General features: G+C 44.9%; 1 protein-coding gene across 2 annotated transcripts in view; it reads right to left on the reverse strand.

The window, feature by feature from the left end:
* MAN1B1 (mannosidase alpha class 1B member 1) overlaps positions 1–27,727 on the reverse strand; it is a 727,728-nt gene that overhangs the window by 542,998 nt on the left and 157,003 nt on the right. For both annotated transcript variants that reach the window (XM_069609733.1, XM_069609734.1), the window contains 4 exons: positions 16,631–16,764; positions 4,974–5,107; positions 4,231–4,346; positions 3,350–3,535 (listed from right to left, as the gene is read on the reverse strand). In XM_069609733.1, coding sequence (XP_069465834.1) covers positions 3,350–3,535; positions 4,231–4,346; positions 4,974–5,107; positions 16,631–16,764 — 570 coding nt within the window. The remainder of the gene's footprint in view (positions 1–3,349; positions 3,536–4,230; positions 4,347–4,973; positions 5,108–16,630; positions 16,765–27,727) is intronic.

A 27,727-nucleotide genomic window follows, 5' to 3' on the forward strand; every position in this document is an offset into this window, starting at 1 on the left:
GGAAGGTTACGGGGAAGGAGGGTATCACCAGGGGTTACAGTGTGGGAGGGTGGTGTATGCTTTAAAATTCATTGGGACTTAAACGCCATCCTGCATATTAGCAGCCATATTAAAATTGAGGCCTAGTTTCGCACTGCAGCCAGAGTCGCAGCCTGAGACACACATGGGAATAAGTGCATGCATGCGGGAATAGGTTGTAACATGGGAACAGGTGAGAAAGGCCAGAGCTGCAGAGATTCATAGAGCTTTAATTGTCTCATCTTGCTAGCATGCGTATCCCAGAAGGAATGCACCCTGCAAGACCACAAGGGGTTTCAGGGCTCTTTGCGAAAAGCAATTGCATGAGAAGGAGGGCACAAGCCTCTGACCTTCCCTGTCCCAGCTCTAAGTAATAGCACCCAGATGCCCCCATCACAAGACCCCCAGCATTCCAAGGTACCAGTCAGTCCCCAGACCACCACCCATAAAACTGTTGGACCACAAATCAATCACTAAGATCAGAAAGCAGGGACCAGTTACCTTCACCATAGGGCACGTGATTTGTGCTGCGAGGTGTCGGGAGTGGTAAAACAACATAGCCAAAACGAGAGTGGGGAGCTTTGGACCAGCGCTGATGTGATGGAGCTGTAGTCTGTTAGATGCAATAACCTCGAAGTATCCTGTTAGCCCTTGTCTGCAGTACTAGGTGCACATCAGGTTAGAGAGAGTCTGCACTGTTTTTCTTCGCATATTCACTAATTAATTGTAGCTTCATGCCTTATGACGCGCAAGGAGGAGCCCACGTGAGAGAAGATGGACAGAAGGAGCCGGGACGAATGGCCTGCCAACTTTATGAAGCAGGTAGCCTATGTATATGGTCTCAACCAACCAGCCATTTTGATTTGCACATTACGTAATTTACATCACCGATGATGCTGTGTGCCTTCATAAAGTGCTGCTCATACTGATTTTGCCGAAACGTTCCATGGCAGCAGAGTTCTTTCCTGGGCACTTCTATTTTTGTTGAAATAAAGAAAATTCTCTTTGCAAGGGATGTGCTAGGCCTTTTTCCCTAGTGGGTTTCATTTTTTCTGGTGCGAGCATTGAGGGGTTTTTCTACAGTAGGCATCCTGTGGGTTGTCAGCATAAAACTGCAGGGTATAAACAATAAATGTTGACCGGGAGCACGAGGATAGCAAGATAGTGACTCAGTAATTATTTCTCAAAAATATATTTATTTCTGAATTTTTTCACTTAATGGTGCTAAAACAACATAGGTTTACACAAAGAATAACAGCTCCATTTAGTTCACTCCATCAAGCATACTCACTCATTCATACATCAGCATCTAACACTTAACCACATAATATCTAGGTCTTCCACTTTGTGAGACCAATTAAAACAGTTCATTTAAAAGGAATTTTCCTGCACCCCTTTCGTCTATCGGTGTGTCCATCTGTTCTGTAACAGATGTATTTAGTCGACACGTGTTTCAGTTGGTTTGTTATGGGCTTAACACATGTCCCTTGGTTTCCTCAACCTTCTTCAGGAGGGAAGCGGAGCACTAATTATGTCTCACTTCTGTGCACATGGAATGGGAGACATCACCAACTCATATCTAGGAGATGGTTCAAAACAGTGGAGTTGATCCTAAATTCTCTGGCACCCTGAATAAATCCTGGCCGAGCTTATCTTGTGGTGCTGTGTCATACAGCGTCCACTTGCTTCTATGGTTTTATTCTTTTCAATACACCGGAGTCGACATACTTCCAGTCACCACAGGAATCCAACACAATGGGGGGGGGATGCCTCTGTCCCAGGATCCCCTCAGGAAAAAGCCGGTCACCCCCTAGATGACACTCTTACTTGTTGCTCTTATGCACTTTCTTCACTGTGTGCTCTACGGTAGGCCTCGTTAATGAGCCGGGTGTCTAGTCTACTGCCTTTAGTGCTCAGCTTCGGTCCTGAAGAAGGTTGGGGAAACCAATGGGCAGTGTTAAGCCCATAACAAAACAACTGAAACATGTGTCGATTGAATATATCTGTTGCAGAACAGATACACACCGGTAGACGAAAGGGGTGCAAGAAAATTCCTTTTAGACAAACTATGTTAATTGGTCTCACAAAGTGGAAGACCTATATATTATGTTGTTGAGTGTTAGATGCTGATGTCTGAATGAGGATGCTTGATGGAATTAACTAAAATGGAGCTGTTATTTGTATGGTTCATGTATATATTCTTTGTGTAAACCTATTCAGAAATAAATATATCTTTGAGAATTACTGAGTAACTATCTTGCTATCCTCCTGCTCCTGGCCCACATTTTTTGTGTATACCCTACTCTTAGCTGGAGGACCGTGGTTTGACTAGGTTACCCTTTATTTTTGAGAGCATAAAACTGCAGGCACAGTCAATGGGCAAAAGCATAGGAGTACGTTGATTTATGGCATAGTCATTACATCCTATTATTTGATTTGCCATTGGTTCGCTTATTCTATTACCAGCTAACTTGGCCGACCCATCTTATTGATACTCTATGGTTTCCTAGTCATGATGTGAATGCACCCATCTTTATTTCAATCTTTTACAGAAGACTTGTACATTAACGTCAGGTGCCTACAATAAACTCTTACTCAGCTGGCACTGCACTGGTCACTAGGCATGACTCAAAGCATAGAACAAGTATGCAAGGCACATTTTGACCACCCAAACCATACGCAAACTGAGATTTAGTGAAGCCTAGGTAACTTCAACGCTCACACCTCCGCACAGGCTAAACTCTGTAGAACAAGTATTGCCCGCACATAGAGGAAGACGTGAGAACTCCAGTACCGCGGCCTGCACTGCCACCATGGCCTCACTCACAACTCATTTTACAGCATACCTCAGCAAAATGTAGCCACCACAACAAGCTTGCAGTGCTAGATAGGAACATCTCTATGACACCAACCTTACACCTGCAAGTCGGTATATACGGGCAGCCCAAGCTACAGAAGTTAGTCATCCAGAATTTGGTTTGATGGATAGCAGAGCTGTTGTAGCTCAAGAACAATGAAGCTCCGTGAAGCTATGTCAATTATAACACTGCTTTACAAAAAAACTTTATTGACACTTTCTTGACTCGTTACAGGCATTCTGCTAAAGCCAAAGAGATGCTTTGTTTTTCTTTTCTAGATACAGCTACTGGATTGCAGAACTATGCAAGGTAATACAATCATTACGTCCAGCAAAATGTGGATACATCATCACCTACTTATTACTTGATTCCGAACTTAAAAAGTGATAGGCTATGCACAGGGTATGATTGATTATGGGGGAGGCTTCTTTTCTACTATGTGATATTTGTTTTAAACGCAAAATTCAGTTTACCTTCTTTTAAGCCCAAAATCCACATGGTGTCTAAGGCATCGATGAGTGTAAGTCCAAGCCCAAACCACTCATTGTACGACTTGGAGACAGGCTTCAGTTCATCATGACCCCAGGCAAACTCTTTGTAACCTTTCCAAGCATGGCGGAATGCTTTAATAACAGCCTCCTGTCGCTCGTTAATAGGGACTGAAAAGAGAAGAAATCATAAAAAGGGATTTTATGGCTTTGCTCAATGCCTTTCAGCTGGTAGGGGGCACTTCAACAAGGAATGCGTTCCTCTTCCTTGTTGCAGCACCTGCACCATTCCCCTGTGCGCAAGGCACTCAAAGGGACTACAGAAGATGCCCTCACTCTTCTCCAGCCACTGTGACACAGCACATGCATTTCATAGGCCTCTGTCCATTTTCTGTAATAAATCAATGTATGCATATTGTATGATCATCAGCAATCAGACACCAGGATCAAGTGATCACCATGGCAGCTTAATCGTTTATCGTACAATAGCAACTGGGCCTTTATATTGACAAATAGAACATAATAGTTCCGAAGTGAACTACAGTGGTCTTTTCTTGCATTAACAATAGATGAATAGTTGAAGTAGCAACAGATCTAAACCTAGAAAGGTAAGACACTGAACATGTAGGAGCATTCACAAATATTTTGACAACAGTCTGTATAAATGTCAAGACAATAACATGCACGACCACATTCTTCTGAAGTCACTGGTGCTCACTTGTTGGTACAAAGTGCAAAGGGCCCCCATTTAATTGTATAAGCAGCTTATTACACATCAATAAGAGGAAATGAATATTATACCACATGGCACGAAGCACAAAGATTAAATGTTAAGCAGAACAAATATGTGAAAAAGACTGCCATACCGTTTTTTTTTTTGTTCCCATTGTCCACAGGAGGAAGGGGGCGCTTGCTGGGCTCTTGTATGTTACTGGATGGGGGCTCGGAGCTCTGTTCTGGTTCAATGACTGCTCCACGCCAGCTAAAAACGCAAACCATTCCCAAAATTGGGCATCACAACAAGTTTTAAAGATCATACATCAAGGGAAAAGGGCTCGTTCAAATGCTTACTTTCAATTTTTTCTAATCTAGCAGAAGTTTATTTTGCAGAACGCCACTACACTACATTTATGTCATTTTTTAAAGAAACATTGCTGTCATGTATGAAATACACCCATGTTGAACCAACATCACTACCATCGTATTAACGGTCTATTGACAGCTCATACTGTTCTACAATCATAAAAAAAGCCTAGGAGCCAAAAGTGACCACATTAAAACACATCTGCTCAAATCCACAGAATGTAGTGTGGTAATCTGAGATTGTCCCAATTATGCATAGATGACCGTAAAAATAATAAGCAGCAGTAATCATCAGTCTCATGAAATGACTATAGGTTTAGTAGACCAAACTGTACAAATGACCAACTAGGCATAACATTAATAGGTGTCCAGTCATACACTAAGTCGGTGTTGTCCAATACAGTATTCAAAGTGACAAAGTACAAAAGCAATGCAGAGATGCACAATGAGAAGTTTAAAATAGGAAGGAACACGTTTCTCTGCATTAAAAAAAGAAAAGCAACTCATTAAAATTTACATTTCTCACCTGATAACAGGATGGACAGACTCGGAGGGCTTTGCTACTGATTTTTTCATATCTTGTTTCACTTTATTCTGCGCTGGAATTTGGAGGTTCACATTGGGGGGGCGACGTTTGTTGGGAAAAGGCTTTCTAGGTCTCTGGGTATAGATGTAACCAGTACATGGAAGAAAAACAAATTGGACTTGAGTGTGACACAAGGCCAGAACAAGTTGACTAATCAAATCAATATGAATTGTATGTAACAATGATAAAGGCAATTAATAATTACTAAGTAAGATTGATACAGGACTCCAGATAGTTGCATATCCTCCCCCACCAGGATATGCAATTATGTATTACGCAATCAGCCAAAGAAGCCACCTACCTGCTAATCCAATGCACCTGGAAATGTAAGGGCAGAACTAGGTGCCGGCTACCAATTATTTTGCTAATCACACCTACCATTGTGTGAATATAGTAGAACCACCCACCGGTAATCTATCTAGCACAACCAACAACCCTGACCCACCACCGCCACCGTCCCCCCCGCCACTCCACCAATTCCCCTCACCAACACCCCTAAACCCTCCAGGACAACCCCCCCTATTCCGAAGTAAGATGCATCATTTTTAAAGCCCGCTCTGTAGCAAAAAACCGACAGCATCTTGGACCTCCTCGCCTCTGACAATCCTGACCTAGTCTATCACGGAAAGCTGGTTCTCTGACGACTCAGCCCCTGTTGCTCACAAAACCTTCCCCTGACCCCACGGACTACTCCCTCATCCCACTCAACAGACCGTCTAGAGGAGGTGGAGTAGCAGTTGTTTACAAATCACTTCTCCGTCTCACTCGTCGACTCCCAGGCATCCACTCCTAGGGAATACCTCTCGTCAAACTATCACTTCCCCCAACTTTCTCCCACAGTTGCCTAATCATCTACAGACCGCTCGGCTATGACAGACATTTCACAACCAACCTCTGTGACACTATAGCCACCATCCAAGTAAACCACCCCTCTCTGACACTACTAGGGGACTTCCATATCTGGGCAGAAATTCCCACCAACCCGTTGACCCACTCACTGGTCGACTGCCTTGATGCGCTTAACCTCCGCCTTCCCATGAACGGCCCAACACATTCTAAAGGACACACCCTTGATGCCATCTTTAGCACCCACGACCAGATACATCTAACCCCCCCTGTACCTCTCATCTGGTACGATCAGTTCACTGTACCTTTCACCATCCGCTCGCCTGCCCTCCACGCCCACCCTTGAGCCATCAGCCCCCCTCCGCCGCAAATGCTGGATGAAACTAAAGATCCTCCCTGACCTAGCCGATGCCCTGCTTCAAAGACCTTCCACAACCATCCCACGTAATGAACCCTTAACCATCGACTCCTTCGACTCATGGCTCAATAACTCACTAATCCCGCCCACCCCCACTTGCCAATCCTCTTCTCATCAGGGTCCTTATCCCAAATGGTTTACACAGAATTGAAGATTGCGAAACAACTGAAGAAATCCCTCAAACGCAAGTGGCGAAAAAGTAAAACCATTCTGAGTAGATCCACCTTAGCCCTGCACCTTCGCCACTATAAAGCCGAAATCCGAAAAGTCAAAAGTCCACTACAACACCAGAATTCTCAACTGTGGAAACTGCATCAAGGAACTCCGCATAAGTCCATCTAGTTCTTTGATAGTATCTTCCGCAACATCAACATGGTCTTTCGAAGATGTTGAATCAGCAATAATGACTCTAAACTACTCAAAAGCCCCGAGTCCGGACTGTATACCGCCTTGTGTGTTGAAACGTAATCCACAGTTTTAGCAAAGATTTTAAAATTTCAGTTTGATGATATCTTACATCGAGGGTGCCGCAATCATTGTTACATTCTATAGTTGTGCTGATATTTAAAAAAGGTAATTCAGCCGAGCATCACAACTTTCGGCCGATTGCACTATTAGATGCATCAGCCAAAATGTTTACCATCTTGCTTCTTGGAGACATACAACAGCACATAAACCATAATAACATACTATCATGATTTCAGATCGGATTTTGCTCACAGATGGGCAGTTCATTTAATGCTATCATCTTGGCCCATCTGCTTGCAAAGACGAACGTTTGTAATGCCGACCCATTGTATAAGGCATCAATTGATCTTACTGCAGTGTTTGACTGAGTAATCTGCAAATTGTTGTGGGACAAAATGTTCAGGATAGGTATTCCATCATATTTGATTACATCTATTGCCAAATTGCATCAGAATACTGCGTACCTAGTACGGGTTAACCAGTCCGGTGCAACAACGCACCCAATACCAACGTTTGTGGGTGTTAAACAAGGTTGCAATCTGGCAGCAACCCTGTTTAACTTATAACTGTGTGATATTGATAACAGCTGGCTACCTGATGTCAGTTTTCCTGCATAGCCTGGTCATTTGCAGTTGCATTGGCTCGCCTTTGCAGATGATATTCTTATATTTGACCGTGCCCCCTTTAGCCTTCAAGGCAAGTTAAATTTATTTGCTCAATACTCACAGGTGCATAATCTACAATTTAATGTCAAAAAGTCTAGAGTTATTAGATTTCAAGAAAAAAACATGCATTTATTTGGTCCATTAATGAAATGTGTGTAGCACATGCAGCCTCCATTAAATGACTGGGTTATGACTTGGTGGACACCAATTACGCAAAGATGTGGAAACTGGCATTAAATAATAAGTTAAATCCACTTATTGCACACATGCGTATTGTAAGTACTCGATGCTACCCTTGATTGAGTTTTATATTCTCAAGGTAGAGGCCACTATACTTTACGGCCTAGACATGTGCCTGACGCAAATTGATACTATTCTTGACCAAATACAAGGTGTGTTATGGAAGAAAACCTTGAGATTAGCGAACTCACTTCCGAATGTTATTCTTGGACACAAGCAAGGTCTTTTGTGCTTGTCCGCAAGATATCATTGGCGGTTACTTTTGAACCTTGCAAAGATGAGGTTGCCTCCATCCAATTCATTGCATGAGAACTTAGGGGTCATGATCAACGAGCAAAATCCACTTTCGGTAGTGAAATATTTTGACAGAATGGTAGCTCTATTAGGGGAAATGGGGCTTAAGACAGATGACATCGAATATAGGCAAACATGTTAAAAAAAAAAAAAGAAAAAATAAACTTTATGAGCTGGTCTGGTGCCACATGATGAATCGTATTTCCTTATTACGATCATATAATGAAACCTCAATATTTACCACGAAACATTTACCCCGGTAGTTATATCTGCTGCAATTTCCTTGAAACAAATTGCGTGACACTTATCTAAGGTTCAAAGTGAATCAGATTCCAACATAAGAGAAAATTAAGTACTGGTACCCTCAAATTAGAAAGGATGCCAATGAAAATTGTAGATTCTGCAATAGGTCATCCCAAAAAGAAACAATCAAACATTTGGTTATTTGCTGTCATTTTTTTGAAGAGCTACAAATTCAAATATTTGGAATCGAGAAAATTGGTAATAGTGATTTATCCAGGGAATGGTTTTGGGCCACATGTATGTGGGGGACTCGTATTAATCTGATTCTCTCATTGACAAGATTTCTTTCAAAGATTAATGAAGAGCTAGCGAGTAAGCTTCAGCTCTTGCTTAACAGCTGTCTGACAAAAATTTACTAAAAGAGATAGTCTTGTATGGGGAGACGTATACACATAATATGGCGAGAACATCTATTGGATTCCTCAAACTGATGCAGGAAGAAGACTGAGTATTTGTTATTTTGCATTCTGAAAAGAAATTGATGTTATGCCATTGATATTTTATGTTGTGGTTAGGGTCGTTTGGTTTAATCTAATATCTACGTGCAAGAACATTTTGCCTATAATCAGTGGTGACTCATCTGCAGGCATACGAGGACTCTAAGGGAATTTGGATATGTTATTGTGTTTTTATTAACATTGTGCAATTGTGAATGTATATTTAAAAATGGAAAATTGGTAACATGCATGTTGTAAAAGTTTGTCGACAAACTAAACACAATAAAAAAAGCGAGAAGAAAAATAAAGAAAAGAAAAAACATGGGAAGAGCAAAAACGTGACATCGGAAACATAGGTTAGGCAACTTTTGCATTGTTGCACCACTAGCAGAAACAAAGTCGCCAATGCCATCCAAAGTTTACCTTTTTACTGTTAATTCTAAACCCTGGAAAATATGGATTTCAAAGAGTGTACGTTAAATTGTTTTCTATGTGCTGTATTGTTATACTCAGGGGTACTTTCACGCTGGTTTTCCAGTAGGGGTTTCAAGAATAATAAATTATCTCTTCTGTACACAAAAAACAACCTGTACTTCTGTACAACCGCATCTTTATATAAAAGGTATTCACCATTAATTTGGAGAAGCCTTCTTGTAATATTGCCACTAGGCCGATATCAATGTTTTAATGGCAGTCAGCTGAGCACAGTAGCAACAAACAGCAACAGGGATCTATTGGCATCTCTCACTGCTCCCTTACTTGACCACCTATCTTGCTGCCCGATGCTACAGTATTTGATCAGGCCCCGGGGCATTACCCGACACGATAATGCCCCCACCACGAGGGGCATATTGCTATTAGTACCCCGGCCCGCAAGATCTGTGTGGGGTTGGGAGGGCAAAAATAAAAATAAAATGGATGTACCTGAATCCCCGGCGGGGGACGAAAGCAGCCTCCAGCCGTGTGGAGGCTCTGAGCGTGGATGGCCCCGCTCAGAGCCTCTACACGGCTGGAGGCTGCCACGCCGCCCACCGTGGACAAAGGAGGCAGAAGGTAAGTGGGATGAGGAGGACGGGGAGGTGGGAGGAAAGGGGGAAATAAAAACATACCCTAGTCCCCGGCGGGGGGCGAACGCAGCTTCTCAGCCGTGTGGAGGTTCGGAGCAGGGATAGCACTGCTTCAAGCCTTCTCATTGGCTGAGGGGCTGCCACGCCCCCGCCGGGTACAATGGCCATGGAATGCCGGCCGAGGGATTCCAGGCGAGGGACAATCAGAATGCTTGTTTCATTCTGATTGAGCCCTCGCCGGGTACTAATTTTTTTTAAGAACTCACAACATTGGGCAGGTGTAGACAACGAGGCCAAATTGCAGGACAAAGGATGTGAATGTGAATAAAGCTTGTGTGAGGGGTAGGGGGGCATCTCCAAGGACGCCTGAATCATGGGCGTCAACAGTGAAAGATGCAGAAACTACTATGTTGGCTAATTTCTGCAGATATATACAGCTTTCATCAACAAGGTGACACAGAAGGCACCTCCAGTGTGCTGCACCCCTTCACCTTGTTGCATGCTAGTATGACAGAGTCTAGGACCTCAACCTGTTAAGAAGAGAAGAGGGGGGGAGTGGGGTAGGGTTTCCTCTCAGCCTGGGGTGGGAGAACTACTAGGGGGATTTACCCGAACGAGTCCTGGCGCAGAGACGGAGTGTAGGATTTGGGAGGGGCCCCAGTCCCCTTACCTTCTACGTGTGCCTGCATGTTTAACATGAGTACCAACTTTTCTTGCTCTATACCGGTTGTGCCAATTACTAGCTAAGCGGTTTGTGTTCCCTAGGAAACTACAGCTCCCAGGAGACCCGGTGAAGGAAGAGCAAACGAGCAGTCCAGCTGGGAGGGAAGGAGACTGACTATACTCTGATTCGGCAATACCAGCACGCCAAGCAACCTAGACTCAAACAATGAGGCCACTGACTGCAAGACTGTGGAACACTCCAGTCAGCTTTTCAACGTACTCTACCACAAGGCAATATGCTTACCTGCGACTAGACCAGAGTGGTCCGACCGTCAAACCGGCAGCCCACAAACGTTGGAAAGCCTCACACGAACTGGGACATTGAAAGTGATTCACAATGCAGCGTGCCGGATTGGACTAGAGACGGCGGACCCACATACAAGAAAGGGGAGGGGCTCAGGACACTTTTCATGCTTTTGCCTACCAGTAACCCTTCCCTGGGGAAAGGGAAGCCAGCAGTTGGTCCAGGCAACCAGGTGAGGCAGAGAGCCAATGGAGAGGGAAGGAGGAGGATATGAAGAGGGACATGAAACAGGAAGGTATGAGTTGTTCGGATGAGGTCAAGGGAAAAGGGGGGATCAAGAGACCAGGCAGAGGAAGGACGGTGCAGAGGAGAATTTCTGAAGGAGTTTGCAAGGTGAGGTATTGGTTGGTGGGGGAAAGCAGTACTTTAAGAGTGCATGTAAGGTGTGTGAGGGAACCTAAAGGTGTGGGGAGTGAAACGGTGACAGAGAAGGTGTTGGTCGAGAGTAGTAGTGGTGTTGAGAAAGGAGAGCAGGAGTATTGTGGAGAGGGGTAGTGTAGAGGGCAGTAGTAGTACTGTGGCGAGGGGGGTGAGTAATAGTGGAGAGGGAGTAGTAGAAAGCAAGATAGGGGCGTCAAGGTAGACAGAGAGGTATATAGGAGAGAGTGTGAGGGAGAGACAGTGGGAAGGAGAGTAGCAGAGAGAAAGGCAGAACAGGACATCAGGTAAAAGGAGTACAACAGTGGGTAAGGAAAGGACCAAGTGGGTCCTGAACATCTGAAAGGCACCCGTCCATATATTGTACTCTATTGGGGAAAGTTAGGTCACGGACCACCTAGATTGTTCCCAACGGTAGCTGGGGAGAGAAGGAATTTTCCTTTATGCCATCACCAACAGACAGCACTTTAGATAGCAGGCATTACCTTCCCCCTCTATAGAGACCATCACAGGGTTGGGCCCTCTGGGACAGGCCCACACTAGACTAGTGAGAGCGGGACAACCCTTAGTGAGTCCAAATCTTCAAATAAAAACCCTTTAACTGTCTTCGAGAGTTGGCGTGTTCTTGAGTCCATCTGCTACACTAAAATGTGATTATACTCTGGGATATATTGACCCACTCAACAGCATTGCCTCACATCACTAAGCTGCAGTTGCGCAAGAAAAAGCAACCTGGCTGCGCTGGCTCCTGTGCGCACCAGGACTTCAAAACTGCATTTTGGCAGCAACAAAAGATGGCTGCACCATCCTGCCTAGTATACCTCAGGCAAGATGGAACAAGGGGACACACTGAAAAAGTATGCCAGTGTGTTCTGAGACAAATATATGGAATCAGGTGAACTGGCAGCACTGCATTGCTGCAAAAGTCAAAGATTGCCCTTCAAAATGAAACCCCTTTTCACCCTATCAAAATGCTGTGTTATGCTATTTCCATCAGTGCATTCTGAAACCACTGTGATGGAAACGGCCCTGCCAGGCCCAGGATAATTCATCGTGCCTCAGGAAAAAACAGGCATTATTCCTGAATGACAGGTCCTGTCAAAGTAGATTTGAAAGAAATCAACAAGCAACTTTCTTTTCACTCGCATGGGAACACACGTTTATTTTTTGCCAAAATGTATCTAGGCGCAGCAGTTCAAAGAGACTTTTTACTCTCTGAGCCAGGTCAAGGATAAATGTATCTATACTTTAGATAAAACTCCAGCATCCAAGGAAATGACTACACCTGCAAAGACCATGGCAATCTGAGGAGCTGCAAACCAAATTAAAGAAAGAAATGCTAGCAGTTCTTAACACATGTGGAAAAACAGGCTTTGCAGACTGAAGAGAAAAAAAATTGCCTGTATAAAACTAAATAGTTAATGAAAGCCTGTTTACTTAGCAGTATAAAGGGTTTATGTTAGTGGTGATAATACACACATAGGCTATCTTCTGTCACAGGTTTGTTTAATTCAAGACCCAAAGTAAGAAATTAAACAGTTTAAAACACATAGGATGGATTTGCAAACTCCCAGAAAAACCTGTTACTCCAGTAGCCAGCTATGAAACTCCTCCAAGGAAGGGAGATACACCATAAATCCAGGACAGGTAGGTGCATAGTGCCAGCTTGGAAAACTGTGTATGGGACAGGACAATGAAAGTTCACAAGCTCGTCAGACATTCGTCAGTGCTCCAGGCTGGGACAATAGCAGTCCTGGGACACTCACCTGTTAAGTGTGAAGGGGCAATAAAACCTTCAATTAAGACTGGAAACCCCCTTGCCCGGAAGGAAATGGCAGCTGCTTGCAGTTGGAGGAAGAAAAAAAAAAACAGGATCTAGTAACAAAAGGACAGCCTTTTGGTTACAGCGACTATGTTATAAAGAAACTTTAAAGACTTATTTTTGTAGCAAGAATTAGAAAAGTTCAGTTTTAAATCTAATGTTGTGGGCTATATTTTAAAACTTGGTAGAACTCATTGCCACATCGGGGAACAGAAGTTACAAAATATGACAGATTCCAAGAGAAGTATTGATGTGGCAAACATACAATTTTGTACATTCATCGCTGGGGGCAATTCACATTTGTGTATAGAATTGTGGAATTTTAGGACAAATCTTGAATGTGTAAAATTACCAAAATGTGTCAGAAAGGCGAAACAAGGTCGCAAAGACCTGAGGATTGGACTGAAATCTGGTGCACATAATATGCAACCTGTGTGTATAATTTGCCAAGACATTACAAGTGAAGAAACGTATGTTTTTGGCAAAATCAGATTTTAAGTAAAGTAAATGTGGGAGTGTTTGCACATTGTAAACTTCAACTCATAAAACGACATCCTTACTTTAGAAATCCAACCAACTGAGAGCAAGACGGAGACTAGCTCCCCTGCCCAATCCAAGTAGTTTAGGGGCGTGCGTAGTTAACCCTGCCCAGCCTCTACGTTGATGATGTCATTTTGAATTATAAAAAGGGCTCCCTGACAAGACTCTGGGGACACACAGTCAGACTCTTCCTGATTTCCTGCGCTGTGTCCCTGTTCCTGTTTCATCTTCAAGACTCCAGGCTCCAACAACGAGGCCAAGCATTGCTGATCCTATTACAGGGCCCATTGCAAAACCCAAGCATTGATGATTCTGCTCCAGCAAGGCCTACCCTACAATATTAAAACCCACTAATCTCCCAGTAACCAGGAGAAACTGTGGTACTTTTGGCATCCTAATCCAGCGTGACTTGCCGCCGCCCACTGCATGCTGCTGCCATCCTGCTACCCTGATGACCTATAGTATCCAGTAACCAGAATTGCCAGTCCAGAAGAACTATCCTTTGGTATCCAGACCCTGCCCAGCTGATCCGGTCCCGCTGATTTTGTCTGGCTGTCCTTTGTTAGACCAGACCCATGTGGTGACCAGAACCGCTGACTGTCTAAAATCCCAAAAAACTAAAAAGTGGACTGAGCATCAATAGGAACCATTGTGATTCATAGTATAGCTTGCCTTGCGCTTTGTTCCATCCCAATCTCTAAGCTATCCTATACTTCTCCTGATAACCAGGTCAAGTGGCACAGCGAGTAGAGCGCCCGCTTTGACACCCGTGCAGAGCCTGTTAACGTAGGTTCGAATCCCGGCGGGGCCAAACTCAGCCTTTCATCCTTCCGAGGTCGATAAATGAGCACCACACACCGTGGGTAATAATAAGCAGCGCTCAGATACCTGAGGGTTTGTAGCGCTATATAAAAGCCTAATTATTATTATTATTATTATTATTATTATTATTATTATTATAACTAATAATATTGTCACAATCATTCTTGCCACCCTGCTTTGATTTTTGTGCTAGCCCGAACTTCAATAATTTTGTCTTGTGAAATCCTAAACCCTTAATCCTCTTTCGGGTGATCGGACTGGTTCCGCCAGGGCTGACGCGGAGGTTGTAGTGTGGAACTCGCCAGTCAACCCTGGGGCTTACTGTGTCTCAATCTGGTAGCCTAGCCTGAAGGCTCTAGTGTAGAGTAAAACTGTTCTTGTCAAAACTGATTTCTTTGCCTTTTTCGCGCCTTCATTTTCTCAAAATGCACCTCACTAGATCTTGCACAACTCACTCAATTTACCATCTAGAGACCTCATTTCACTTCCATATTGTACGTATGATCCTTAACTACACCCCCAACACAAAAACCGATTTACAATATTTCACCCGTTTTTATTAAAAACCGCTTTGGTAAATTCAGGCGGGATTTGCAAAAGTTTGCTAAATTTACAACGTGTCATTTGAATATAAACCGTTTCAAATCTTCCATTCAATTTCGAATTGTATGCTTTTGCTCAATCCATTGTTGCGATTGCTAGTATCTTTCCAGTGTTGCTCCAGTAAAGAAATGTTTTTGTATCAAGAGTTTTGCACACATTCATTTATTTATTCATCCCTTTCCGAGTATCATTTTTAGCATTGCCAGGGTTTACTGATTACCTGCTGCTTCCGTTTATCCACTTAGAATTGATTATTTGTGGGTTGAGGGACCATTGCAGGGGGAAATTCCAACTCAAGTGCTATCTTACCTAAAACCAAAAAGTGCTCCTATTCCCTGGTGTTTTGTAGTTGCGTCAATAAAAGGTTAAACTAAGTGCATTGCTTACAGCCATATTGTTCTCATCACCCCATTGGCGATTTCTGCCCCATATTAAAAATGGTATGATCTCTTTTGAATTTCAAAATAAATATGTTACCTTTTATCAACCAGCCTGGTTCATTGTCCATTGTGACCTGGGATATTTGAAAAGAGGGTGTGATATGAGTGGTGTATCATCTCAATATTGAATCTAACGTAAAACATAAGCATAAGCATTTCAATTGCGTGCTGCATACTGGGCCGAGACTAAGGTGTGCGTCACCTGATTGAAATCCTTAACAAATTGGGCAACAAGGAAGGAGAAGAAAAGCCCAGCCCCAATGCCTCACAAGCAGCTGCTGCCCATCCCAGAAATGCTAATAATGACAGCTCATTTTAGGTGTTTTAACAAACAAATGTTAAGAGACTCAAAGTAGGGAAGGAGAGCTTTTGCATACTTTAGTAATTTTAGAGCATAAACTCATTGGCAGTTAACCATTTTCCAAAGATTCTAAGACCGTTGCGAGTAGTGCTAGATCACTAACCTGGCCACCTCATTCCGTAAAAGAGCTATAGTTGTCATAAAAAGCTAGACTTTGTTAAATCTAAATCTGCCTGGCATACATTTAATTATATTCATGTCTTTAGCCATGATCTCCTTGAGTTACTTTAGTGTTGGCACCATCCTTGCTACCAACAAAAGCTAGTCCCTTGGAAATATAAGGAAGTAAACCGTAACACCTGCTAGGGAGCTTCGATCTCAGTCATAGCTCGATCCTGTTCAGTTGTGGTCTAGTTCTGCTCTCATGCTATGGGCGTTTTTATGGAGTGCCAAATCTTCACTAAGAGGGTGAGTGTAACAGGCTTTCGGAGGGATGGTGTTTTCACCCACTTGCAGTCTAGCCTAACAATCAAAATAAGCAGTTTCCTCGATATAAATGCCATATATACAACGCTCATCAGGACAATCTATTGCTGGTTTATAGTTCTATACAGAAGAAATGAAGGCAAAAACGCAATGACATTCAGATTTATTTTGATGAAATTGAACGCAATGACCCTAACATGTAATAGAAATCGCAGGTATTGGTGGAAAACCCGAAGGTTTTAATGTGTCAACTGTATCCATCATGAAATTATTCCATTACGTGTTCAAAAGTAAACGATATACATGAGTGTTCTAGCAACATATGCTATAGAAGGAACTTCGGCCATCTCTTCCAGCAGCACCAGAGGGATGGACAAGATTCCCATTTAATTATTATTTTCCTTCTTGTTCATTTGAAATAGAGTTGCATGTCTACATACCTGAGGTGGGGACTCGGGCAGGTCGCCAGGTAATGCATCTTCAGCTTTCCTAGGTTCTGGAAGGACTGCTGGGTTTGCAGGTTTAATTCCTGGAGCTTCCATCCCATGGTCTTCTGCTGAATGATTAGTCAGAGCTAGTAATAATTAAAGTAAGAAGCTTGTTCAGAAAGTTATTCTTAAAAAAAAGCATAGAATGCAAAAAATAAATCATTCCAAAAGGTTTCCAACAGTGCAATAATTATCTAAAAAAAGACAACAGCCACACAATTAATCAACGCTTTTACTGAAGTCGCCTCTCCCTCCCCTCCTGTAAATTACTTGCACGTCCTCTAAGAAGCCTTGCCCCCGACCCTCCCATCACTGCTAATTATCGGCTTATTGCTATTCTTCCCCAGGTCTCAAAGTTTTTTGAGTGGATCGCCCCATCACTGTTCGAAAACTTCACCAGTAAAGGGCATCATCCTCAATCAATGCCAATCAGCTACTTGACATGGGGGACCACAAGAAGGTACTCACCCATGCGATTAAGAAAATCCACGATTCCCCCATAGTCAGCTGTTGGATCTCCTCCTTTCAAGCCCAGAGATTTCAAAAGTTAGCAGGCTTCCAGTTTCATGTGGGGTCCCCAGGGCTCCTCTCAGTATCACCTTTTTAATCTGTACATTTCCCCCCCCCCCATCTTCAAAATCATTCAGGATCCTCACTTCGCTTACCATTATATGCTTCTGAAACTCTGCTCTATATTCGGTTTTCCAATCCCCAGGAAAAACTGATTCCGCTGGGTCTTGCCTCCATGCCATAAAAACCTCAATGGCTGAACATTGAACCAAGCTAAAACGTAATAAATGTTTCTAGGCCCAAACAGGATTACTCGCAACTGCCCTTCTCTCAAACCCCCACCCTTCTCTTTAATTGGTCTCTTATATAACATGCTTTCGATATAACTTTCTCAATGCAACCCAGGTATTTTGATGGACACCGCCATGTCACTTGTACCACCAAAAGATTCAATGAAGACTTGCTTTGTTCAGCTTACACTGCTCACATTGATGCTACCTTTTATATCCAAAAAGATGATAGTGATTTTCCTGGGCACTCCTATAGTTTCTTGCATGAAGGGATCAGGACAACACAAAATGCTGCCAAAAGATGTTCATGTAGCCTTCATAAACAGGATCACGTTCCTACTACCCATGTTTCCTGGCCAATTTCTCAGCATGGAACACTTTTCAAAGTAAAACATATTCAGAAACTCCTTGTGGGGACCGCCCCTCTTCATCATGATCAAATCCAGAAATACCAGCTTTCCAGATCCCCAACGGTCTGTCGACACTGGACTCCTTATTATTGCCAGGTTTAGATGCTCCACTCGAGACAGTTCTCCATCTGGAACCACAAACCTTGAAAGTCTCTATCATTAAACCACCTGCGGTTCAAAAAGCTTCAAACCCATCTATTTTGTATCTACTACTAACTGTCCTTGCTCCTCTGCAGTAGCGATTACCAGCGCTAAAAGTCAACTTGCACAGCAGTATGCGCTATTCAAGTGATGGCATTCACTCACACACTTAAAAAAAAGTTATGCAAAAATGGCTCCTTAATGTGGAGCTAAATGCTGATGCAAAGTACTCTTTCCTGGATCTTATTCAATGCCCCATAAAACGGCAAATGAGTTGTAATAAAATATTTATGCAAAGCATAATACCAACTGCAGTGTGTCTCACTGAAATAACAAATGTTATCACCCAATTAAATGAAATTTTGGCTTTGCTTAAGGGCAATAATATAAGAGCCAGTTGTGCTGGAATTCTAACCTATGACCTGCAGATTACAGACTGATCTCAGGGCTGTTAGCATTTAATGAAATTATATAATTTCCCTGGCTTCAACATGAACACCTGCTAGACACAGCAAAATAATTTCCTTTTTACGCCCATTACCTTTGAAAAGTCTTAAGGACCTGTTCACAAAACTGCCCAGTCGCAATCCGGAATGTGCACTGTGAGAATTGCTGCCCACCACCGGGTGTGCCAAGCGCACAGAACTGATTCATACATGGAATGTGTACAATGTGCCAACACCATTTTGGTGGCCTCAATGCAGTTGTGCTGTGAGAAAGAGGGGTGAGCTCGTTCGTGAAATAGACGGAGTAGGAGATGCAAAACATGTGGTATTGATGGGTGCAGGACGGAAGTAACCAAATTCTGAGAGCTACTCTGGTTCTATGAGTTTTGGTGGCGATATGGTAATGTGCTTATCCGCAGGCAAGAGCACGAAATCGGATTAATTACAATACTCTGGCTCTGTTATCTGCTGGTGTGGGGACTAATGCGTTCGTTCTAAGGAGGGATTTGTGCACAATGTAGGGTGGTAGATTTTAGAGGTAAGTGGCAGGGTTGTGGAAAATGGGGGTAGGGAGTACACAAACAAGTGGTATATGAAGTGAGAAGAATGACTATGTTGCACACCATCCACGATCGAGGGAATTGGGCACCATCCGGGGATATTATTTGGGAGGTCTATAAAATGTTTGTGGTAGGGTTTGTGAAGTCCGACCCAAATGATCGGGTGGTTTCTGCTTGGTTTTGTCAATCGTGTTGCGTTCATTCAATGAAGGTCCCCTCAAGCCTAACCAAGTGTTTGTTCACCAATAATCTTGCTAGTGAGATGTGGGATGGGTGGCGTCCCTTGGGTTGAAGTTGCCAAAAATCTCTATGGTCTCTGCTCCTACAACCCCCCCACACACACTTACCTATTCCTCTGGCGGCGCATCTCAGGCTGCCATGGAAATGAAAGAGGCTCTCTGCAGGGAGGCCCACCTTCCATTTCTATAGTGGCCATCTTAGGTGAGTATTTGTTTGAATGAACAGGACCTTGCAAGCATGTCCCGTTCATTCAACAGACTGCCATCAGCACCCTGTGTTTCTGATAAAAAACCAGGGTGCCAATAGCCATAACCTGGCTAGATCGGGTGGTAGCTGCACAAGGCCCAAGTGAACCACTCGGGTGTTATTGCTATATTAAACACCTGCCCTCAATGCTTTTAGACTTGGGCACCACAATTATAATTTTTTTTATTATTATTTTGTTTAGTTGCATGACAACTTTTCAAATTTATATAAACATACATGCATTTATTAACTTCATTTCATGTTAGTTTAACGCATATTTTGGAAGATCATTATTCACTTTCCCCCATCTTCATTTTATATGCTCCGGAACTGTGCTTTCTAAAATAAAAAATGTACAATTGCTACTTTTACTGGTAGTCTAGAACATGAGAAAATGAATTGCCATAATTCTTGTACGTTTAAATGCATAGTAAAATCAAATACTTTGTTGAACAATTGTTTGCGAATGCTGATTAGAGCCGGGCACTGAACCAATAGGATGTCTCAAGGTTTCCGGAGCATGCTCATTTAAACAATGACGACAATATATCAACTCTTCTGAAATTATCTTTCGCCGCACCAGTATTTCACGCGTGTGCCACAAATTGAGCCTAAAGCGCATATACTGAGTTCGAATATTGGGAGATGGGCATTTAATCAAATATTCTGCCATCTGCTTATACCTTTTTACCCCAAATAGAGATATATCAAAATCTTTATATTGTGCACAGGCCTGCATATTCTGAATCCATGCAAATTGGAAGAGCTTGATTTTTGCTCGCCCAGGGTTATTCATCAATAATTCTAATTCAATAGATGCTTCTGCCATGGCATCGAATGTTATTTTGCACCAATTTCTTGACAGTGATTTGCAATTTGACAAAAGATGATTAGCTACTATATTCAAAACATTGTTCAATTGGGCACCCAATAAGCATTTGCGTAATAAAGAACACATTTTCCATAGCAGCTGACAATATAAGGAAAGAGATCCTAGTTCGTATCGGATCAAAGCTAAAGGAGTGCATTTGGGTAAGTTTAATACTTTCTTCCAGAACTTGGCTTCAAACTTATTCCACTCCTCTTTTTTCACTTCACAAAAGGCCTCCATGCCATATATTAGGATTGTTCTTACTTTCATCTGATAGAATGCTAGAACTTGCTTGAGGGAGAATTTACCAAACCTGTGCACCAATATTTTAGCTTGAGATGTTAACACTCGTAATTTGGAATCTAACTCAAGTTTATGATAAATTTGATTAGTTGTGTTGGAAAACACTATGCCTAAATATTTATAGTGGTCAGTGACAGCTAGATTTGTCTTTTGGATGTTCCACGAGCCTTCATACTTTTTCTTTCCCAGCTGATCTTGACTTGCATATTACCACCTGTGATTTTTTAATGTTTATGATCATGTTATTCTTTATGGTATATTCCTCAAGAGCTCGTAGCATGTTTTGGAGCCCACTGGGAGTTTGAGGCAACAATACCAGATCATCGCCATAGAGTAAATATTTCACTCTTTGATTACCAAACTTAGGTGCATCACAGATGACATCACCGAATATGGCACCCATGTCCAGTATGAAAAAATTGAAGAAGAATGAAGCAAGCGCACATCCTTGTTTCAAACCCCGCTTTGTTTCTATCATTGCAGATAGGTGGCCTCCATATGTTAAACGTACCTGCATTGAGGTGTTTGTGTGCAGCAACTTAATCAAGGATAATATTGAATTCGGGCAATTATGTTTTTTAAATTTTTTAAATGATATAAATCGAGTCAAACGCTGCCTGGAAATTCACAAATGCCAAATATATCGCGTGGCCCCTTTCTGCATAATGATGCTTTATCAGATTAAGGCACAGGATATTTGGCACTGTGCCTAACCCTGGGACAAAGCCTGCTTGAAAAGGATCAATTAGATTTTGGGCAGAGGTCCATTGCATTAGTTTCTTCAATAACAGCCTTCCATAGATTTTGCCCGGAACATCAAGTAATGAAATCGGTCGATAACTTGCCGGCAATAGGCAATCCCCCTTTTTAAATAGGGGCACAGTAATGGCATGGCTCCAACTGCTTGGGATCCTTTGTTACCGATTTATGGATGTAAATATTTCCTATAATATGGATGTCCAAAGTTACAGGTTCATTTTTAATTGGTAGTTGGACAACCCATCTGGTCCAGACGCCTTGGAATTGCTCACAGATTTAATCAAAAGCCGTAGATCATCCTGATTGAATTGCAGAATGCATTTTTGCATAACCATACTATCCTCAAGGTGTGCACTACTCTGTGGCTCAGCATAAAGATTCGTAAAGTGCTGTACCCATTTCTGTTCACTGTTGGCTTGGATTGCAATCTGTGAGCCAACTGTTACTTGATTAATAATTGACCACATTTTAGCTGTATTTTTAGAAGCTAATATACTCAACATTTTTGCACCATCATTTTGATACCATTGGGCCCGATGCTGTTTTACCCAGTTCCTATATTGATTTTTAGCCTTCTTGAGTTTAATTATCTTCAGGTCTGAAGAGGTTTTAGCTATGTGCCTCACTTCAGCTCGATATGCTTTTTTCCTGAATTTCAATTATGCATCAAATGAATGTGGGTGAAATTTTACTGTTGTTTTGGGGTGTAATGATTTTGGTTGCCAGAAGAGTTGCATTACATTACTATATTCGATCCCAAATTGGCTCCTATTCTCCACTTCTGTGGCAGGCAATTTTATTTAAAATTCCTGGAAGTTCTGTAAATCCTTTTCAGACCATTTTAAACGATTCATCCCATGATTTACACATAGATAATTTGCACCTGTGGAAGTGTTACCAACTGATTTTTGTTGCTCAATCCCCCAAGTCATTAACAGAATGTTATGATCACTTTTCTCAGATTGCCGCACCTCAAATCCTATCACAGCTGGGAATAGCTTTTCATTTACAAAAATGTAATCAATACTAGAGTGCCTATTCCCTTGTCTCCACGTCGCATGGGGTGGTGTATCCGTGATAAATGCTCCATTAAGCATATGGAGGTTTCGATGTTTCATGGACAATTTCCATCTATATGTTTTAAGTTCATCACTTTGCAATTTCCCCTCCCAACAATTAATGTTAAAGTCTCCACCTAGAATTACCTGCGTTACCATAGAATCGGTTTCAATCAAGTCCAGAAGTATAGATAGATCACAATAAAATTTGGTCTCAGTTATGGCCAAGCTATTCCAATATATATTTAAGATTGCATACCCAATGCCTCCAATTACCACCTTCACCAAAAGCATATGTTGATTAGGCATTGACCATAATTCCGATGATGTGGTCTTTGTCATTTCAATAGCCGTCAAGAGGCCAGAAGACGGTCTTCCTGCGGCTTGCTTAAATGCCGGATTTAAATGGACATCAAAGTTATCCCATGCTGGTACTGACATCAACCATGTCTCTTGCAATAATATGTCGTCCATGGCCCCTATATTACCGTCATCGTTATTAAGCAAATGGGTGAATCCTCTTGTATTCCAATTTAAGAGTGTGATAAGATTTTGTTGTGTTAGTCTATTCAGCTATCCCAATTTTTGACTGCATTTACATTGACAGGACTGCGGGATTTGGTGTTTTGTGATTTCCACCTTCTCTTGGACTGTGTTACATCTCTGCTCCATCACTCGCTCGATGTTGACACTTTGCTCTGAGTCAATCGTTGTTTCAGGGCTTAGTTCAAAGCCCAGGTTGAATAAGGCTTTTTTTGAAGCCCATATGTTTTGGACCACTCGGGAGTTTATCCAAAGACGAACCGAGTTCAACCTTTTCTCATTGGTAAATTCCACACATCGGATATCTGAAGAGGCTATATCCTCTAGATCTGTTATAGCCGAGAAAATAGCCAATACTGATCTTCTATTTAGGTCGTATTGAGCTCTTGGTGGTGGTCGACATGCAAGTGTCAAGGAGTAAGTAGCCAGTCGCTTCGATCCTGGTTTGATGGAGGGATGGAACAAGTTACTTACCTGTAACTGTTGTTCTCCAGCATGGGTCTGGCATGGATTCACATGCTCATGAATATTCCCCGTCGTTAGGCTGGGAATCCTCGGTAAAGAAAAAAACAGTATCAGTTTCGTTTCTGATCTGTCTTTCGTAGTAGTAACCAATCACTGGTCTCTGCGTCATACTGACCACAGCCAATGACTGCCCTCTACCTAAGCACCGCCTCTGGCAGCCATCTTCAGATTTGGAAGCACGTGAAGTGGCAGTATGACCAAGTGAAGAGCCGCCGAGGGGTAGGCGGGAGGGTTCGCATGTGAATCCATGCCAGACCCATGCTGGAGAACAACAGTTACAGGTAAGTAACTTGTTCCTTCTCCAGCATGGGGTCTGGCATGGATTCACATGCTCATGAATAAAGAATACATAGCAGTACACACATGCACAACCACGGGAGGTGGCAAAGGCTCAACATTAAGCATCACATCAAACTCAACATTAAGCATCTTACCTCCTCACCAGGCTCACCTCAGGCGAACAGGTTGCGCAACACTGCTTGGCCGACCCTGGACTCCTCCCTGGAATCCCGATCGACACAGTAGAATTTTGTGAAGGTGTGCGTCGACCTCCACGTAGCAGCCCTACATATGTCCAGCAGGGGCACACCAGAAAGGAACGCCGTGGTAGCTGCGATCGCTCTGGTGGAATGGGCTCTCGGACGGCCAGGCAGCGGTCGGTTTGCCAACCGATGACAGTACATGATACAGCCGGAGAGCCATCTGGAAATGGAAGCCTTCGAGAGAGCCTTCCCCTGATTAACAGGTCCAAAGTTCACAAAGAGTTGTGACGTCTTCCGAAAACACTTCGTGCGGTCCACGTAGAACTTCAGCGCTCTAGCCACATCCAGCGAGTGCAAAGTCCTCTCAGCCGGCGACGAAGGCGACGGGAAGAACACAGGCAACACCAAGGGTTCGTTGAGATGGAAGTCCGACGGTACCTTGGGCATGAAGGAGGGGTGCGTCCTGAGCACTACCCTCGTGTCGTGAAAAGTCAAGTACGGGGCCTTGCAGGAAAGGGCCTGGATCTCTCCCACCCGTCGTGCGGAGGTGATGGCCACAAGAAATGCTGTTTTCCACGACAGAAACTTCAACGGGGCCGAGTGCAGAGGCTCGAACGGAGGTCCCATGAGCTTGGTCAGCACCACATTGAGCTCCCACGCCGGGGCCGGAGCCTTCACCGGCGGGAACGATCTGAACAGTCCCTTCATGAACTCTTTCACCAGACGATGAGACCACAAGGACGTCCGCCCCGTGGTTCTGGTGTATCGGGAGATCGCAGCAAGATGAATCTTGATGGACGCGTGTGCCAGTCCAGCTTTGGCCAGCGTCAGCAGGTACGGCAGTACCTGGGGAGCCGTAATCCGTAGAGGGTTAATCTTCTGTGCGTGGCACCAGACAGAGAACCTCTTCCATTTGTGTCCGTAGCATTTAAGAGTCGAGGACGCCCTGGCCTTTGCAAGAACCTCTCTGCAGTCGACCGGTATGTCGTATCCTCCAAACTCTAGCGCTGCAGGAGCCAGGCCTGCAAGTTCAGCGATTTCGGGTCGTGGTGGAGGATGGCGCCTCCTTCCCTGGAGAGTAGATCCGCGTCCACCGGCAGCTTGATTGGCGGGGACGTTGACAAGTCCAGAAGGTCCGGGAACCATATCTGCCTCGGCCATGCAGGTGCGACGAGGATCATCCTGCACCGTGACCTCTTGAGCTGGTTGACGAGCCGGATTAGCAGTGGCAAAGGAGGGAACGCGTAGAGGAACAGGCCCTCCCAGGGGAACGAGAAAGCATCGCCCATGCTCCTCGCCTGGGGAAACCTGCTGGCGAACCTCCGGCACTTGGAGTTCGTCGCCGTCGCGAACAGGTCGATCTGGGGTGTGCCCCACCGTCGGAAGAGGCGATCCACTAGATCCTGCCGTAGTTCCCACTCGTGGCACGAGCGCAGCTCCCTGCTGAGTGAGTCGGCGATGGTGTTTTTTATCCCTGCCAGATGAAACGGCACCAGAAACATCCTTTGGGCGACGGCCCAATGCCACAGGTCCTGCGCCTCCTTGGACAGTGCTGGGGACCTGGTTCTGCCCTGTTTCCTGATGTAAAACATGGTGGTGGTGTTGTCGGTGAAGATCCTCACCACCTTGCCCTTGAGGGACGGAAGGAAGGACCTGAGGGCCCAGAACACTGCACGGAGCTCTAGGACGTTGATATGGAGGGACTTCTCCGTCGGGAGCCAAAGGCCTCTCGCGTGCAGATTTTCGGTGTGCGCTCCCCACCCTTCCAGGGGGGCATCCGTGGTCACTGTCCCCTGGTGGTCTGGGGTCTGGAAGTCCATGCCCGCCGTCAGATGCGCGCGGGTGCCCCACCACCGGACCGCTCGGCGGAAACTCTCGTCGAGTGTGATCCTCTCCTCGAAGCCGCCCGTCGTTTGGATCCAGCGCGCGTCCAGGAACTCCTGCAACGGGCGCATCCGGAGTCTGCACATGGGAATGAGGTAGATGCAAGAAGACATCATTCCGAGGAGGGACTTGATGGACCTCACCTTGGCCGCGTCGGAAGCCAACATCCGCTGTACCTTGCCCAGGATGGACCTGGTCCTTTCCTCCGACGGGGAGGCCAGAAGGGACACTGTGTCGAGCTTCGCTCCCAGAAACAGTGCGTTTTGCGCGGGTACCAGGTGGGACTTGGCGTAGTTCACGGAGAATCCCAGGTCCGTGAGAAGTTGGACGGTCCTTGCCGTGTGCTCCACGGCGAGCTCCCTCGTCTTGGCTCGGATGAGCCAGTCGTCCAGGTAGGGGTAGACGTGGATCCCCTCGCGGCGCAGCTGCGCCGCCACCGGTGCAAGGCACTTGGTGAATACCCTGGGTGCCGACCGTAGTCCGAAGGGGAGGGCTTTGAACTGGTAGTGACGCCCTTGGACCACAAACCTGAGGAATTTTCGGTGCCCCTTTAGGATGGGAATATGGAAGTAGGCATCCTCCAAATCCAAAGACGACAGGAAGTCTCCTTCCTCCAACTGACCCAGGACGTGCTGGAGGGTGACCATCCGGAACTTCTGCGCCTTGATGAATTTGTTCAGACGTCGCAGGTCTAGGATGGGGCGCCATCCTCCCGTCTTCTTCTTCACGAGGAAGTATCTCGAGTAAACTCCGGAGCCCCGAAGCCTCTTTGGGACGAGTTTGATGGCGCCCTTCCTGAGCATCGCCCTTACCTCCAGGAGAAGCTGAGGGACGTGAAGCTCTTTCCTGGCCACGGGGGGGACGCGGGGGCACCTTCTTTGAAACTCGAGCCCGTGGCCCCGGGCTAAGGCGTCCAGCACCCAACGGTCGGTGGAGATGGACTCCCACACGCTGACGAAGCTCGCCAGCCGGCCTCCCACTGGGGTGCATTGGTGGGGGCCCGACCCCACGGTCGGTTCAATCCTGTTTCGACGAGGCTTTGCCGCCTTGACCTCCTTGGCGACAACGGCGGGGTCCGCCAGACTTGCCTCGTCCTCTGTAGGCCTCCTGAGACGACGAGCGGGCCGCTTGACGGTAGGTGGAGAAACCGCCGCCGGAACCTTTGGAGGTGCCCTTGCCTCCGCTGCTCCGAAAGGGTGTCCGTTGTTGCTGCAGAACCCCAAGGGCCCGGGCCGTCTCAGTGTCCGCTTTAATGGCCTGAAGGGAATCGTCCACTGTTTTCCCAAACAGGTTGTTCCCATCGAACGGCATGTCCAGGGCTCTGGTCTGTACGTCTTGACGGAAGTCCGTAGCCTTGAGCCATCCACGCCGCCTAAGGCACACGCCGTTGCCCAACTGGCGAAACCCAGTGTCGGCGATGTCCGTCGCAATAGTGATGGCGTGGTCCAACGCCACCTCACCTTCCTGTAGGATCTCCAGGGCATCCGCCCTCTTGTCGTCCGGTAGGAAGTCCAGCAGGGGAGCCAGTTTGTACCATAGCTCCCTGTCGTAGCGGGCCACGATAGCCAAGGCGTTGGCCGCTTTAATCGTCGTCGCTGCAGACGAGATGACCCTGCGTCCCATAGTGTCCAATTTCTTTCCCTCGCAGTCCGGTGGGGTAGTCGATGTGGAGGCCGCACCCCCCCCGCTTTCTTCCTGGCTGCCGCGGAGACGACGGAGTCCGGGGTAGGCTGCGCCCGGAGGCACAGGGGGGCCGCGTCCGGGACCCGGTACTTCTTCTC

This window comes from Ambystoma mexicanum, chromosome 8 (assembly GCF_040938575.1).
Source record: "Ambystoma mexicanum isolate Mex_15411 chromosome 8, UKY_AmexF1_1, whole genome shotgun sequence".
Lineage (NCBI taxonomy): Eukaryota > Metazoa > Chordata > Amphibia > Caudata > Ambystomatidae > Ambystoma > Ambystoma mexicanum.